General features: G+C 42.9%; 1 protein-coding gene across 1 annotated transcript in view; it reads left to right on the forward strand.

The window, feature by feature from the left end:
* Window positions 1-15,158, forward strand: part of PAPPA (pappalysin 1) — a 709,179-nt gene that overhangs the window by 489,017 nt on the left and 205,004 nt on the right. Inside the window, exon 10 of the mRNA XM_085612107.1 lies at window positions 8,981-9,177. Coding sequence (XP_085468233.1) covers window positions 8,981-9,177 — 197 coding nt within the window. The remainder of the gene's footprint in view (window positions 1-8,980; window positions 9,178-15,158) is intronic.

Raw genomic sequence — 15,158 nt, forward strand, 5'->3', positions numbered from 1 at the left:
GCCAGACGACGGGATAAGTAATATTTAATTAATAAAACCACTTACTTTGCACTCACTGCATCGCCAACACAGCAATGGGGCAAGCGCAAAGTAAGTGGTTTTATTAATTTATTTGTTTAATATTGCTTATCCCGTTGTCTGTCGACTTCCACCGCCTCCCATCCTGCCCTACCGCTCTTACCTGTGCATGCCGCTACTGCTGTCTGTGCACCTCTAGCAGCTCCTGGGAAGTACTGTGCCAGTCAGCGAAAGTGCAGAGTGTGCAGGCTAGTCTTGATCCTTCCCCCTTAACCTGACGAGAAGCATCTTCAACCTGGGAGTCCAGTAAGAGGCTGCCCCAGGGGCTGTGTGAGCCTACCTCTTTCCTAGCTTATTAAGGGGTGTAGTGTGGTCAGTGAAGATTGCCAAGAAGGGAAAGGTGTACCCTCGCTGATAAACACACGGTCTTGGAAAACACACAACTGACGCCTAAAGCGCCCTGGCTGTGTTCAATCAGCGAGGGGGCTGTGAGCCACAAGTGGATGTGGTCCTACAGCGTCGCAAGCTGCATGGGGCCAGACATGAATGTCAATTCACCAAAATGCCTGGGGTTGCGGAAGTGACATCACATGCCCTTTGACCTTCAATATCAGTCACACACAAAAACACAGAGGTGCAACTAGAGTGAAAATGTCGGCGGGGGGGGGGGTAATTCTTCCAGCAATCGGCAGAGTGGAGATGCAGGGACTCTAAGAAGGGGTGAAAGAACAACAAAGCCTCATTAACAAGTAAATGGTCTTTTAAAGACCTTTGAAGTACTCGGTGCGGCAGTGTGTGTTCCCGGGAAGCTGTCTCCGCCCGGGCTGACACACACAACGGGGGGGGGTGAGGGGCGGAGGAAGGCTGAAGCACTTTGAGCGAAATGGGCGTTGCGCACCTGCACACACACACGTGCTTACATACACAATTACATCCACTCTCTTACATAAACTCACACTCACCCGCAGGCTCGCACTCAGCATACATTTAAAAGCATTTTCAGGTCTCGCCTCACCCAGCTCATGCGCTGGTCTGGCGAGACTTATTGAGAGGGCTCCAAAAAGTGCTACCAGGCCAGCCTAGAGCTACAGTGCATGTGCGCGGGCGCGCGCGCCACTTTTACCGCGATTACTTTCACTTTAGCGGCCGCTTTGATGTTTGATCGCTATCGCGTTCACTTTCACTTTTGTGGCCGCTTGGCATAGCCAATAGGTCTCGCTTTTGGGACCTTATAAGTGTTTAGTAATGCAACTGTTGCATGGCTAAACACTTATAAGGTCCCAAAGGCGAGACCTATTGGCTATGCCAATGCTTGTTTATACTTACTTAAATGCCAGGGAATAGCATACTCCAGTTAATTGTACTCCATTTTTTATTACACAAATACTGAATAATGTAACATTTTTCACTATTGGTGTAATAAAAAGTTGAGAGAAAACAAAGCAAGGAGAGGCCCAACCGATGTTCATAATGATGAACTGCCCCTGTGCTCCTGGCACTGATATTGCCCCCTCTTAGGTCAGGGGTCGCAAAGGGAGTGCCAGGGGTTGCACGGGGAAAGCTGGGGGTCTCAGCTATGACCATTGGCGACCCCTAAGCCTGGCAAAACCAGCGACAGGGACACATACATACACACGGTCCTATGAAAAGTGGCATGAAACTGCCTGACCCTCGTTTCAGAGTAATGACGTGTCACTGCCTGTGATAAAACTTTAGAAAGAATTACGAGACAGGGCAGTAAATAGGTGGAGCCGGGGCGGAGCCACCCCGCTCCTTGTAAGGTCCCGCACTTGATCTTTACACCGTGGCACTCTCAACAACGAGGTCAGCTGTCTTCTGAAGACTTTGCTTGGCAAATTTGATGTCTTGTTGATTTTACCTCTGTTTAAAGGATCAGTGGGTTTTTTTCTTTGCATACTGCCAGACAGAGAACTTGTGAACATTTGTGTTCAACGCAACGGCCTAGTCCACAGTCTGTTCATGAAATGCGCACAAAACCTGAACGTTCTCATTCCAATCACTGCTCACTCTCAGCTGCACCCTGCAGGCAAAATCTTGAACAATCCCTCCCTCTGAGAGTCAAACTGTGTTTTGCAACAACGCGAAGGACGTATTTTTCCTAAACATCTACAACATAATTAAGTATCTTTCTCTTCTTTTTACTGTAGACAGGTAAACGGTGTAGTCCAGCGTTTCGCTTACTATTTTGAATAAATATTTTCATGTTTGGAAAAACACCGTTTTCAATCAAACGACCAAATAAACATAGTATAAAAATGCATAATTGGTAATGTGTAACATGTATTGCCATCTCAGGATTCAGGCGACATTTACAAACCAATTGCCCTTTGGACTTGTTGTTTAGATGGCTCCAGAACTCCTTAGCAATATACAGCCATAAAATGCAGCCGCCAGTTATGTATCCACCTCTCTACATATACATATATATATATGTATATATGTGTGTGTGTATAGATTTTTTTTTACTATACACTGGAAGTTGCTACTCTGCAGTTATAGTTAGGTCAAAGTTTTCATAGGAGGAGTGTTTTTTGTTTTGCTAATAACTTTAACGCTGTTTGATGAAGTTGCGTGAAACTTTCCAGAAAAACCTCTCATCCACCTTGGCTTCTTCATGGAAAATTTTGTTTTGTACTAATCTGTCAAGCAGGAGGCAAGAAAAATCTGGGGTCCCAAAATATTGATTTCCCATGTTAAAAACCAATATAATTGCCAAAAAAAATGATATTAAAAATGGAACAAATGGTGATTAGGCGAATTAGTACCCCATCACCGTAGTGATTAAAGTCGTCTACATGTTTCTGCACTTATGGCCCAAGAGGTCCATGGACAGAAAAAAAGAGTTGGTACGAAATTACCACTGGGTAGGTTGACCTGTATCAAGCTCTACCTGAAAGAGTTTCCTGAAACCTGTAAATGTAAAGAAAGTGAGATTGTCATCAGAGACAGATTAATCTGAGATGAATTTGGTCAAAGCAAAGTGGAAACTGCAGTTATACACACACCCACACACATTCATATATGTGTGTGTGTATATATATATATATTCACTGAAAAAACCATAGGTTTCACACATGTTATAGTTAGCGGAAATTTTACTGATAAAAAACCAATGAAATTCCCCCGTTATAGTTAGTGCAGGCAACTATAACTCACGCGACCGCAATCCTCTGCTGATGCTAATACTGTATTTAGACACTTATTTGCCCATGTCTTCTTCCATACATTTTTAGCTATACATATATTACAAATATTTTTTTTTCATAAAGACATATATGTCATCAGCAGAAGATTGCGGTCGCGTGAGTTATAGTTGCCTGCACTAACTATAACGGGGGAATTTCATTGGTTTTTTATCAGTAAAATTTCCGCTAACTATAACATGTGTGAAACCTATGGTTTTTTCAGTGAATTTGCAAGGTTTTTTAAATGCTAATTCCTAACTATAACGTGTGTGAAACCTACGTTTTTTTCAGTGAATTTGTACGGTTTTTTAAATGCTAAGTTACTTTACGCCATTCGTGGCGTGCGCGCCCACTTAACGCAGTTCGTTCCGTGCGCGCACGGTGCGCTTCGCGCACCGCGCGCCCACTTTACGCAGTTAGTGCCGTGCACGCACGGTGGGCACGCGGTGCGCTACGCGCACCGCGTGCCCACGTTACGCTAGATGGGCCATGTACGCACGATGCGCTTCGCGCACCGTGCGCACATGGAGGACATATGATGCACTTAGTTTTGAAAGGTAATATTGTAATTTTTCGTATATTTTATAAGCCATGCACAAATGGTGCCCTTTGGGCACCATTTGCACACGGGGTGGAGAGAGTGTGGATAATTTTTTTTTTTATTATTTTTTTTTAAATATTTTAGTTTATCTCATGTGTAATAAGCCATGCACAATCGGTGCCCTTCGGGCACCAATTGCACACGGGGTGGAGAGAGTGTGGATAATTTTTTATTTTTTATTTTTTTTACCGTAAGCGTAATCGGCGAAATTACCGAAAAAAAAAAAATTCCGTTTTTGGCCTTGGGGGATCTTTGGGGACTCCCTCAACATGGCTATGTGTGTGGGAGCTGTCTAAACAGCCCCTTTACATGTTTTTGGGCTTTATATTTTAAAAATCACTCTCAGTGCGAGAGAGAAAATGGCGGCCGCCGCTTCCTGGTTTCGGCCGATTCGAATGTTTACTTAGATCTAAGAGCCAATCAGAATCGCGCTTGCGCACGCCACCGTACGCGCACGGTAAGCGTACCGTAAGCACACCGTAAGCTGGCTCAGATATATATATTGATTTAAAGGCTATTTTCTCAGAATCTACTGAACAGATTTACACCAAACCTACAAAAGGCACTTCCTTGACCTGAGGACTACCTCTCTGCCAAATTTCTAGTAATTCTGTTCAGCCGTTCGGGCTGTAGCCCTGTCTAAAGGTCCTATGGAAAAATGCATGGGAAAAACGTGTTTTGGGACCCCCCTTTTATCTAAGCCCCCGCTTGACGAATCCCCCCGAGACTTTCAGGGTAGGAGCGGAGCGTAGCGCCCCACCTATTTAGAAAAATTTGCGAGGATTCGTCGACCGGCGCCAAAGTTATTCAAAATAGAATGTTGCGGATTTCCTATGGAAACGTGGTCCTAACTATAACTACCTACTGGCGACCGCCAGTAGGTAATATATATATATATACACACATATATATGTATATATATTATCTACTGGCGGTCGCCAGTAGATAGTTATAGTTAGGACCGAGTTTCCATAGGAAATCTGAAAATTCTATTTTGAATAACTTTGGCGCCGTTTGACGAATCCTCGCGAAATTTTCAAAACTAATGGGGCGCTCCGCTCAGCTCCTACCCTGAAAGTCTTGGGGTGATTCGTCAAGCGGGGGCCGAGAAAAAAGGGGGGTCCCAAAACGCATTTTCCCCATGCATTTTCCATAGGACCTTTAGTCGAAGGTACAGCCCGAACGGCTCAACAGAATTACTTGAAATTTGGCAAAGAGGTAGTCCTCAGGTCAGGCATGTGCCTTTTGCATATATGGTGTCAATCTGTTCAGTAGTTCCTGAGAAAATTGCAGTTAAAAGTACATAAATATCTATAGGCGCGCACCTTGCGCGCACCATAACGTGCGCGAGCGTAATTCTGATTGGTGGTTACATGTCAGTCAACATTCGAATCGGTCGAAATCAGGAAGTGTCGGCCGCCATTTTGTGTGTTGTGTGTGTGAAGGTGAAAAAGAAAGGTGGAGAACGTAAAAAGGGGGCAGGGTAGAGAGTTCCTGACCCCCTAGCCTTTGTCAGGGGGTCCCTGAAGGACCCCGAAGGGTGAAAAAAACGTTTTATTTTTTTTTCAAAAAATCGCGGGGTGCGCGCACCGTGAAAAACCTTAAAAAAAAATAATATTTTAAACGAGCCATTCCATATTACAGGATACATTCAATCTATAACTATATACATAGGTAGCTTATTGTAAAATAAATATATAAAAAATATAATAAAACATACATAACTTAGCATTTAAAAAACCGTACAAAATCACTTAAAAACCCATAGGGTTCACACACGTTATAGTTAGGAATTAGCATTTAAAAAACTTTGCAAATTCACTTAAAAAACCATAGGTTTCACACATGTTATAGTTAGCTGGACATTTCACTCGTAAAAAAACCATTGAAATTCCCCCGTTATAGTTAGTTCAAATAACTATAACTTGCACGACCGCCACTCTATCACAAGGATGATGTCATCAGTGATGTCATGAGTGATGCCACTGACCATGTCATGAGTGATGTAATATGTGACGTCATGAGCAGTGGATTACGGGCGCGCGAGTTATAGTTATCTGAACTAACTATAACGGGGGAATTTCAATGTTTTTTTACGAGTGAAATGTCCAGCTAACTATAACGTGTGAAACCTATGGTTTTTTAAGTGAATATATATATATTTAGAGAGAGAGAGAGAGAGGGAGGGAGGCGAATGAGCATATCAGCCTACTTATATGTAGAGAAGGAGTCAAGTACATGAGCCTTTATCTTAACAAAAAACAAGAGACAAAGAAAAACAGTGAATGGGCACTTGTCCAAGCAGAAAAATAGAGCAAAGAGGGTACTTATTGTGGGGGAGAGGTGAAAGAGAGAGTGAGAGATAAGGAGAGAGAGGGCTGGAAGGTGAGAGGTGCAGAAAAGGTGTATATATTCTAGCAGAAAGAAGAGAGAGAGAATGTGTGTATACTTGTCCTTGCAGAAAGATTGAGGTAATGTGTGTGTATATGTTGAAATTAAGAGAAAGCCGAGGAGAGAGAGGAGCAGAAAAAGGCAGTGAGAGAGAAATCACTACCTGGGTGTATATATTTATATATATTAAAACAATACCTTTTCACGCATAGAGTGACACATAAATTATGCAAAAAAGGAAGCAGAGAACTCTGGGTAGTTCTCAAGTTTAGGTGGAAAGTAGCTCCAATATAGAGCACTCTCAACACCAGAGACACTCTAAATTTGCTCACCTCAAATGTCTGCTTTTCTATCAAAGCCTTTAAGCATAGGATTAGCACAGTGCCATCCACGCCGAGATAGAAAGGGACAAAGTCTTCTGCCATTTCCACAGCAAAGTCTTAAGCAAAGTCCTTAAGTTTAAGATTAGCACAGTGCTATCCATGCTGAGCTGTAAAATGACCAAAGTATTTTACCACTCCAGGCACAGTATTACAGCTTTGGATTGGTTAAATACCACCCAAACCAACATGAAATGAATGAAAGCAACCCCTGACCCCTGTTTTACTCTCATTAGAGCTCTTCAGAGAGGTATAGCTTGGTCCAGATACAAGGGAGCACCAAGTATAAGTTAAAAAAACACCCTTTCAGCATACAGTGATGCGTAAATTATGCAAAAAAAAGAAGCAGAGAACTCTGGGTAGTTCTCAAGTTTAGGTGGAAAGCAGCTCCAGTATAGAGCACTCTCAACACCAGCGACACTCTAACTTTGCTCACCTCAAATGTCTGCTATTCTCTCAAAGTCTTTAAGCATAGGATTAGCACAGTGCCATCAACGCCGAGATGAAAGGGACAATGTCTTTTGCCATATATATATATAATGCATCAGGAATGTTTTCCATTTTAGCAAAATGAATAATATGGGCATTTGCTGGGGCGAACATCTACTGGAAAGGAACTGCTACCTATAATTCATTTAGTGTTAAGCACCCGTATGCTGAAGTGCTAGTTAAGTAAAGCAACAGTAAACATAAGGACCATTTCTGTCAAACCTTTTAATTTACTCTTCTGCAATCACTGGGTTTCACATGTTTCTGTTTTTCTTTTGTCCTCTTTTGTACATATGCATTACAACTAATTAGAAATAACTGCAAACATTGACATATGTGTGTGTGCTCCACATTCCAATATGCATGAGCTTAGAGAGGTGTGCATATTATTTATTTGTTTTTATGTTTTATAAAGTACTACCTGTTTCTTTTTTGTTACCTTACGTTTTAGGTTTTAGTACCACGGACTGTATGTTCTGTATGCATGGGTTCCATGGGCTTAGGTACAAATATGTTTTCTGCAAGCAGGTGTGACTTACTCCTTGATAAAAGCTCAGTGAATTGTTTGTGTTTATGTAGAAGGTAACAAAAGATATATGGCTACATAAATATTTCCTACCATTTTAGTCATGGATGCGCAGATAATGTGCAAGTGCTTGACACTCTGACAACATCTTTTGCTCAGAGCACAAGTAAGATTTAGTACACTTATGTCCAAATGTGTATCATGATGGCTAGAACATGCAATATTTTCAAACATTTACATGAGGTACAATTTCAAACAATTACCTAAATGAAATAAAAATACATCAGGAATATCCATCTTACATCTACAAAGGCTAGGTCCATGCCACATTTTCAAGATTTCCAAATATTCTACATCAACTTAAAACGACTCTTAATAAAAAATGTATTTACAAAGGGCCTAATTACGATGTCCCAACATCGTTTCAGTACTGGGGCCGACCGACATCCTGTCGGCGGTCCTGATCAACCAATTAGGATGCGACCGAACACTGTTCGGTCACCCTCCTATTCTTTACAATGGGAGCATGCATTCCGACCGGAGTACATTCTCTCATTATAAAACAAAGAGGTGCTGTTCATCCCTGCACTCCTTGGCAGGCACCACAAGGTGCCCCCTCGGCCTCCAACTGGAGGCTGTGCACACATGGGGACCCTGCTGGGGGCCTCCAAAGTCGACTTCCGACAGCCTTTCTGTGTAGTAAAGGCCGGCACAGAAAGGCTTTCGGAATCTGACATTGTAATCTCTCGGGCGGAAAGAGCCGCCCTTTTTATTACTGAAATCATTACTGCTGGCCGAAGCCAGTCGGAATGACCGGTCGGATTCCTATCCGACCGACACCATCATAATGGGATGGTCGGAAAGGAATCCAACCGTCTGATAACAATACGTTAGGAACAGCTCTGACTGACAGTCGGAGCCGTTTCCTAACTCATCGTAATCAGCCCCAAAGTCAATGACTATCTCGAAAAGCTTTCATAAATCTGGACTCCTGGGTCAGTGTTCGACAACACTTTTTCACTCTACTTGTAGCTATTGTATTGTTTTCACGTTTTCTACCCACAAAAAATTTCCAGAAAGCCAGGGGTTTTGTGGATTTTCTCGCTGCTTTATTTTTAGTGGTTCATACATTTATAGTTTTCTTGAGGTGTATGTAGGAGCCCTTACAAGTACATTGTAAAAGATGTTTGTGATTTGTGCTTGCAACTGGGTGTGCTGAAGTCCAGGTATGACTTTCTGTGCATTGTTGTAGGATGTGATTTATTGTACACTTTTTCACAATGGACACTTGAGCATTGCTACATCCACAAAAGTTATGCTTTTAGAATGACGGTAACAGCAGTTGATGTGGAACGTTGTGTCTTTGCAGACGAGCCCAGCCGATGCTACTTTCATGATGGAGACGGTGTTTGTGAGGAGTTTGAGAGAATGACAAGCATCAAAGATTGTGGCGTTTACACACCTCAAGGCTACATGGACCAGTGGGCTTCCAATGTGTCCGTCTCTCACCCAGGCTACCATCTTTGCCCAGCATCAGTGGTCATTGGTAAACCGGCAGCATCTGAGGTCAGTATACTTACATCTCATTCTCTACGTCATCTTTCATACTACTTCTGTTCATGTTCTCTTCCGTATCTTTTACTCTGCCTTGTGTTATGTTTTTCTCACAACTTTAAACGTTATTGATGAAGCAGACTTTGCTGCCAGATGCTAGTGATAGACCTTTTTTTTAATTCTATTACAATTCTTACAGCTTTACCAAGCACCATAAAAACAAATTAGCCATTAGATGCTGGAAGATGATACAACATAAATCAACACACAGACCCCATATTTGCCAAACACACCTATTGTTCAACGGGGACCACTGCTTTAAAGCCTTTCCACTTTGCTCTTCAGCATATTTCGTTTTACAGTAAATATGATTATTATTTAAAAGCAAAATAAAAGAGAGCATAAGAAAAGGTTAGAATCATAAACAGGAGACAAGAGAAGGAGAAGAGAAAAGTGGCATCTTGCAGACCAGAAAAAGGGAGCAAGACAGGGGGACTTGGTGCAAGGAAGCTGCATTTTAAAGTTATTTTATTCCAGATGCTTAAAGCTACAGTAGAATAGTTAGTGTATTATAGAAAACACTGTGGGGCAAAAGGTTTTGTAAGTAGGAGATACCTAGATGAAGGACTGATGTGACAAAACAACAGGTAGATTTACTTTCTCCAGTATTGGATCTTTCATTGATTCGCATGCTTGAATCATTCCACGTCATGGAAGTGGGAGTCCCACGGTACCATAGTAAAGCAGTATGGATCAGTATAATAGGCTATAATAGCAATGAAAAGTCAGTTTAATAGTCTAGCTATGTCCTTTTTAAATATGGACCAAACTTGAACTATAACCAATCAAGCTAGATCACCCTCTAGAATACTCCCAACAGAGGCTGAGTCCCTCAGATTTTCTAACGCACGTTGAGTGAAGGAAGTCTCCCTGAGCTCTGCTCAGTTTTTTCTTCTTTAGAGTAGCAGATTTATCTACAGCTACTATGTTGGATATTTCTAAGAAAGACCTCTTCAGATACTGCAAACCCTGTGGAATGAAAAGGCTACATGTGGATGATCCACAAAAGGACTGTCTTTATTGTCTCTACCCTCAACATCAAGTAAAGGAGTGCAAAATATGTTGCACATTTTTCTCTAGACTTTAATGGACAGAGAGGGAAGGCTAATTCAATTGGCTGCAGAAGTCCAAAGCTTAAAAATCCACCACTTCTCAGGAAGACAGTGATTCGTCTCTGAGAGCCCACAAAAGGTCAAGATTTTCTGACCTAGGGACATCTGAGGAGAGCAGGAAGTCCTAAAACATTTGCCATAAAGACCCTCTGAAAAAGGAAAAAACAAAACTAATTTCCACATAGGAGGCCTCCTCATAGCCCGATACTCCATCTTTAAATACTGGGGAATGGCCTCCCTCTTCCTCCCCAGAACTGTCAATGTCAAAGACTAAAAATCCTCTCAGAACCCTGTCGATGACAACTTCGCCATCAATGACAGTATCCACAACGACGGTCACCACAGTCTCTTCCACCAGATCATTGTCGATGAAAACGATGACGACTGCTATTGAAGTGCCCATTTCGTTGACAAGAGTAATATCATCATCGGAGATACCATCGATAAAGACACAGTCGACAAAGACACTGTCGACAAAGACACCATCAATGACAACACTGTCGGCGGAGACACTGTCGTCGACGACAACACCAACGACGGTGGCATCAAAATTCCTACAGTCGACACAGAAATGTATCCTGACGACAACATCATCGACTGCAGCCTCGATGATGATAAATATTACAAAATTTACAAAAACTGCACTAAGACCTGAGTTGACATGCCCTACTAAGGTCTCACTTCTGCTACCAAGTCACCTCTTACATATAGAGGAATCAGATGAAGACAGGCCTTTTGGGGCTGTGCACAGCCCATCAGGACTCCAGGTCAAATACCAGGAGGATAATGACAATTAACAGGACAAACATTATTACCATCAGTATAATGCTCCTTCCAAGAGGCATTATCAGTATTATCAACACAATCCTCACCCACAGCCCAGGTATGATGAAGTGCAGATGCCTATGTCCCTGATTCAAGATCTGTAGTCCATGCTGCAGGATTACAGGAGGAGGTTTCCTGACCCTCCACAGGACCAGCCAATAGTACCACCTCAACCTACCTCTCCTGCTACGCCAATAAGCACTCCACCACCTATGACGCCTAGGATAAAACCTGCGTCAAATATAGCGGTGCCACCTAGAGATGATCCAATATCTTCTGATGATGAAAGGGAGGAAGGCGAGCTCCCTGAACTGCAACCCTCATAGGATGAGTGGGACAACTTCCTTGTCCATTCTCCATCGTCTCCACCACCTCATCTTTCAGATTGTCCCTCAGAGGACATACAGGATTTCCATAACCTAATGGATCGGGCTCTAATATGTTTTCATCTCCTAACCTCTATTCAACACTCAGACTGTTTTCTTTATGACTTCAAAGAACAAGCAGGTAGTCAATAAGAGCCATCCCCATCATTGACTCTAACTAGGAGGTGGGGATTAAAATAATGAAAAACCCTGCTATAGTAGTACCACCCCACATTGACAAAAAGTATAAAGCTACTTAGGATTCCCCTGTTTGCCTCACAGGTCATCCCAAACTTGATACTGTAATCTCACAAGCTGGTCACAGAGTAGCCAAAAACCCTTCCACCCCCATCTTTGCGCCACCAGTCAAGGAAGGCAGGCACTTAGACAACATAAGGAAGAGGTGCTCCCTAATGTCTACCATCACCATTCGAGCAGCCAACTCGCAGGCTATCCTAGGACACTATGATCGGCAGATGTGGTCTGATGTCAGCAACCTCATTGATTTAGTACCTGAGGACAGAAAGGCAGCAGCAAGATAGATTCTCCAGGAAGGGGAGCACACTTACTTGGAGATTATCGACTGCGCAATGGACATTGCCTCCACAGGCTTTCGCCAATTAGCCGAAGCAGCGGTCTTGAAACCCCTAGGATGGAGTAAAACCACGTTGTTCAGACCAGAGGTACAATCGAAAATATTGGACATTACTGATGGCGGAGAAAAGCTATTTGGAAGCATATAGATGTGGCACTTCTTGCAATAAAATTGGACACAGATACAGCTAGGTTTCTAGGTACCCTTCAATTTAAGAAGTTGCCCTTTCGGGGGGCTCGAGGATGAGGTTTCTATAATTGCAGAGGAGGTTATTAGTGCTCCCATCAATATCAGCATCTCAATATAGATCCTCCTACCAACCTCAGGCTTACTGTCAACCACCCTCAGCAGCCTATAACAAACAAGGCCAGCCCGGGACCCCCAGGATTGGGATGCAGGTCGCAAGCAGTGACCTAAATCAGGTACTGGCTACATTCACTCCTTCCCATCCTGTGGGTGCGAATATTTCCAACTACCTCCTTCAATGTAGAGAGGTAATATTGTACAAATTAGTTTTTTGACCTAGTAAGTTATGGACATACACTGGAGTTTGTACATAGGCCACCAAACAACACTCCAAAGGGAGCGCACCCACCTGTTTCAATTATTGAAAAACGAATCACTTATAATGTTGGCCAAGGGCGTGATAGAATTGGTCCCCTACTCCCAGAGAGGCATGGGATTCTACTCCTGTTTTTTCCTTATACGAAAGAAAACAGGGGTTGGAGACCATCCATGATCTCAGAAAGCTGAACAAATACTTGCGCAAACAATCCTTATGTATGATTACTCTCTCCTATATCCCACACCTGCTAAATAACGGAGACTACATGACCTCTTTGTACCTACAAGAAGCATATTTTCACATCCATATAATCCCAAGCACTGCAAATATCTCCGCTTCACCGTATCCAGTACACATTACCAGTTCTAAATTCTTCCCTTCAGCCTCAAGTCAGCTCCATGCATTTTCACCAAATGTCTCACCCCGGTAGTAGCCACACTCAGAAAACAAGGTCATCAGGTATTCTCCTACCTAGACGACTGGCTGCTAAAAGCTTCAACCCCTCAGCAAGTTTCCACAGCTACCAACGTTTGCCTCTCTCTGTTTCACAGACTGTTTTTCTGTGAACTACCCAAAATCCTCAACTATTCCAAGTCAAACTATAATGTTTCTGGGAGCCAATCTGGATACAAAGCAAAACAAAGTTTTTCTCTCCCAAGACAGACAGCTAAGACTAACAAACGTAGCACTAAAGATCCCCAAAAGAAAGTCTGTTTCAGTATGGCTGTACAAGTCATTACTGGGCATGATCTCTTCCGCAATCAATCCGGTTCCGGTGGCATGGCTCAAGATGAGGCCATTGCAGGAGGAGCTACAAGCGCAATGGATACAGTTGGAGGGATCGTTTGACAACTAGATAAGCATCACCCCAAGGATGGTAGAGATGTTAGTGTGGTGGTCTCAGATATCTCATATATCTCAAGGCCTCATTTTCTTGACTTCACTACCTGACTTCATCATCCCCACTGATGCATCCTGGGGCGGTCACTTACAGGATCTACAGGTAGAAAAATGGTCAATATTTCAAAAGACAATCCATGTCAATCGGTTGGTACTAAAGGTGACATCTCTGACACTCCAAGCTTTTCTTCCACGAAAAGCAGGAATCTCCATGCTGGTTTGTACGGACGATACGACTAGCATGTACTACATTCCCAAGCAAGGAGGTACAAGGTCAATAATGCTATCTTAGGAAGCCCAAGAACTTTGAAAATGGCTTACAACCCACAAGATATCGCTGAAAGCCGAGCATGTATCGGGCGTAAACAATACCTTAGTAGATATGCTCAGCAGAACCAGAGACAGTTGCCACGAGTGGTAACTGGATGAAGCAGAACTGGACAACATTTTCTTCCAGTGAGGCAAGCCAGCATTGATTCTATTTGCGACAGACAGGAACACCAAATGCCAGTTCTACGCCAGTCTCTACCCGCTACCAGGGTCGTGGTGAAATGCCCTTTCAATTAGATGGCACGGGATTTATGTATACGCTTTTCCCTCCTTTCATGTCTTACCCAGGATTTTCAACAAAATAAAGATGGAGCACTGCAGCCTTATTGTAATAGCTCCCAAATGGCCCAGGCAGCATTGGTTTCCGGAGATTCTACTGATGTCGGAGACCAATCCAATTAGCTTTCTGACAATTCAAACGCTCTTAATGAGGGACAGCAACCAATTCCTGCATCCGGAGCCAGCCTCTCTCCAATTAAATGCATGGCTCCTGAATTCAACGAGTTTCGAGATGTAGATATCTCTCAAGACTGTAGAGTAATTTTGGCTTAAGCAAAAGCTGAATCTACAAACAAGATGTACAGGTTAAAGTGTAAAAGATTCTGCTCATGGTATCTGAAATCTAACGTGTGTCCCTTGAAAGTGTCACCTGAACAGTTTCTACCTTACCTCCTGTTGATAGCCAGATTAGGTTTGGTGCATGCCTCTGTTAAAGTTCAGCTTGCCCCAATTTCTAGTTACAGACGATCTGCACATTCTCTTTCTCTCTACTCCTCAGGAATAGTCAAACAGTTTATGAAGGGGCTGTTCCGAGCTTTTCCCACAGTACGAGCTCCTCCCCCAGAATGCCTTCTCAATGTGGTTCTCACTCAACTTATGGAGTCTCCATTCGAACCCATTCACAAAGCAGACCTGAAGTATCTCACGTGGAAGTGTGCTTTACTCTTGGCTCTCACTTCCACCAGAAGAGTAAGTGAGATTCTCTCTTTCACGACGCAGGAACCTTTCCTGCGTTCCTGCATATGTGCTTCTAAAGGCAAATCCAAAATGTATCCCCGAGTTCCCATCGCAATTTCATCTCTCCTACTTTGTACTTTTTCCCCTAATCCAGCATCTCCAGCAGAAAGGTCTCTCTCCATACCTTGGATATAAAGTGATGTCTTAAATTATATCTTCATCACACTAAAGATGTCTGGAAAACAGATCAACTGCTTGTCTCTTATGCACAGTCTCGCCAAAAT

The sequence above is a fragment of the Triturus cristatus genome, chromosome 1_2, assembly GCF_964204655.1.
Source record: "Triturus cristatus chromosome 1_2, aTriCri1.1, whole genome shotgun sequence".
In the NCBI taxonomy this organism is placed as follows: domain Eukaryota; kingdom Metazoa; phylum Chordata; class Amphibia; order Caudata; family Salamandridae; genus Triturus; species Triturus cristatus.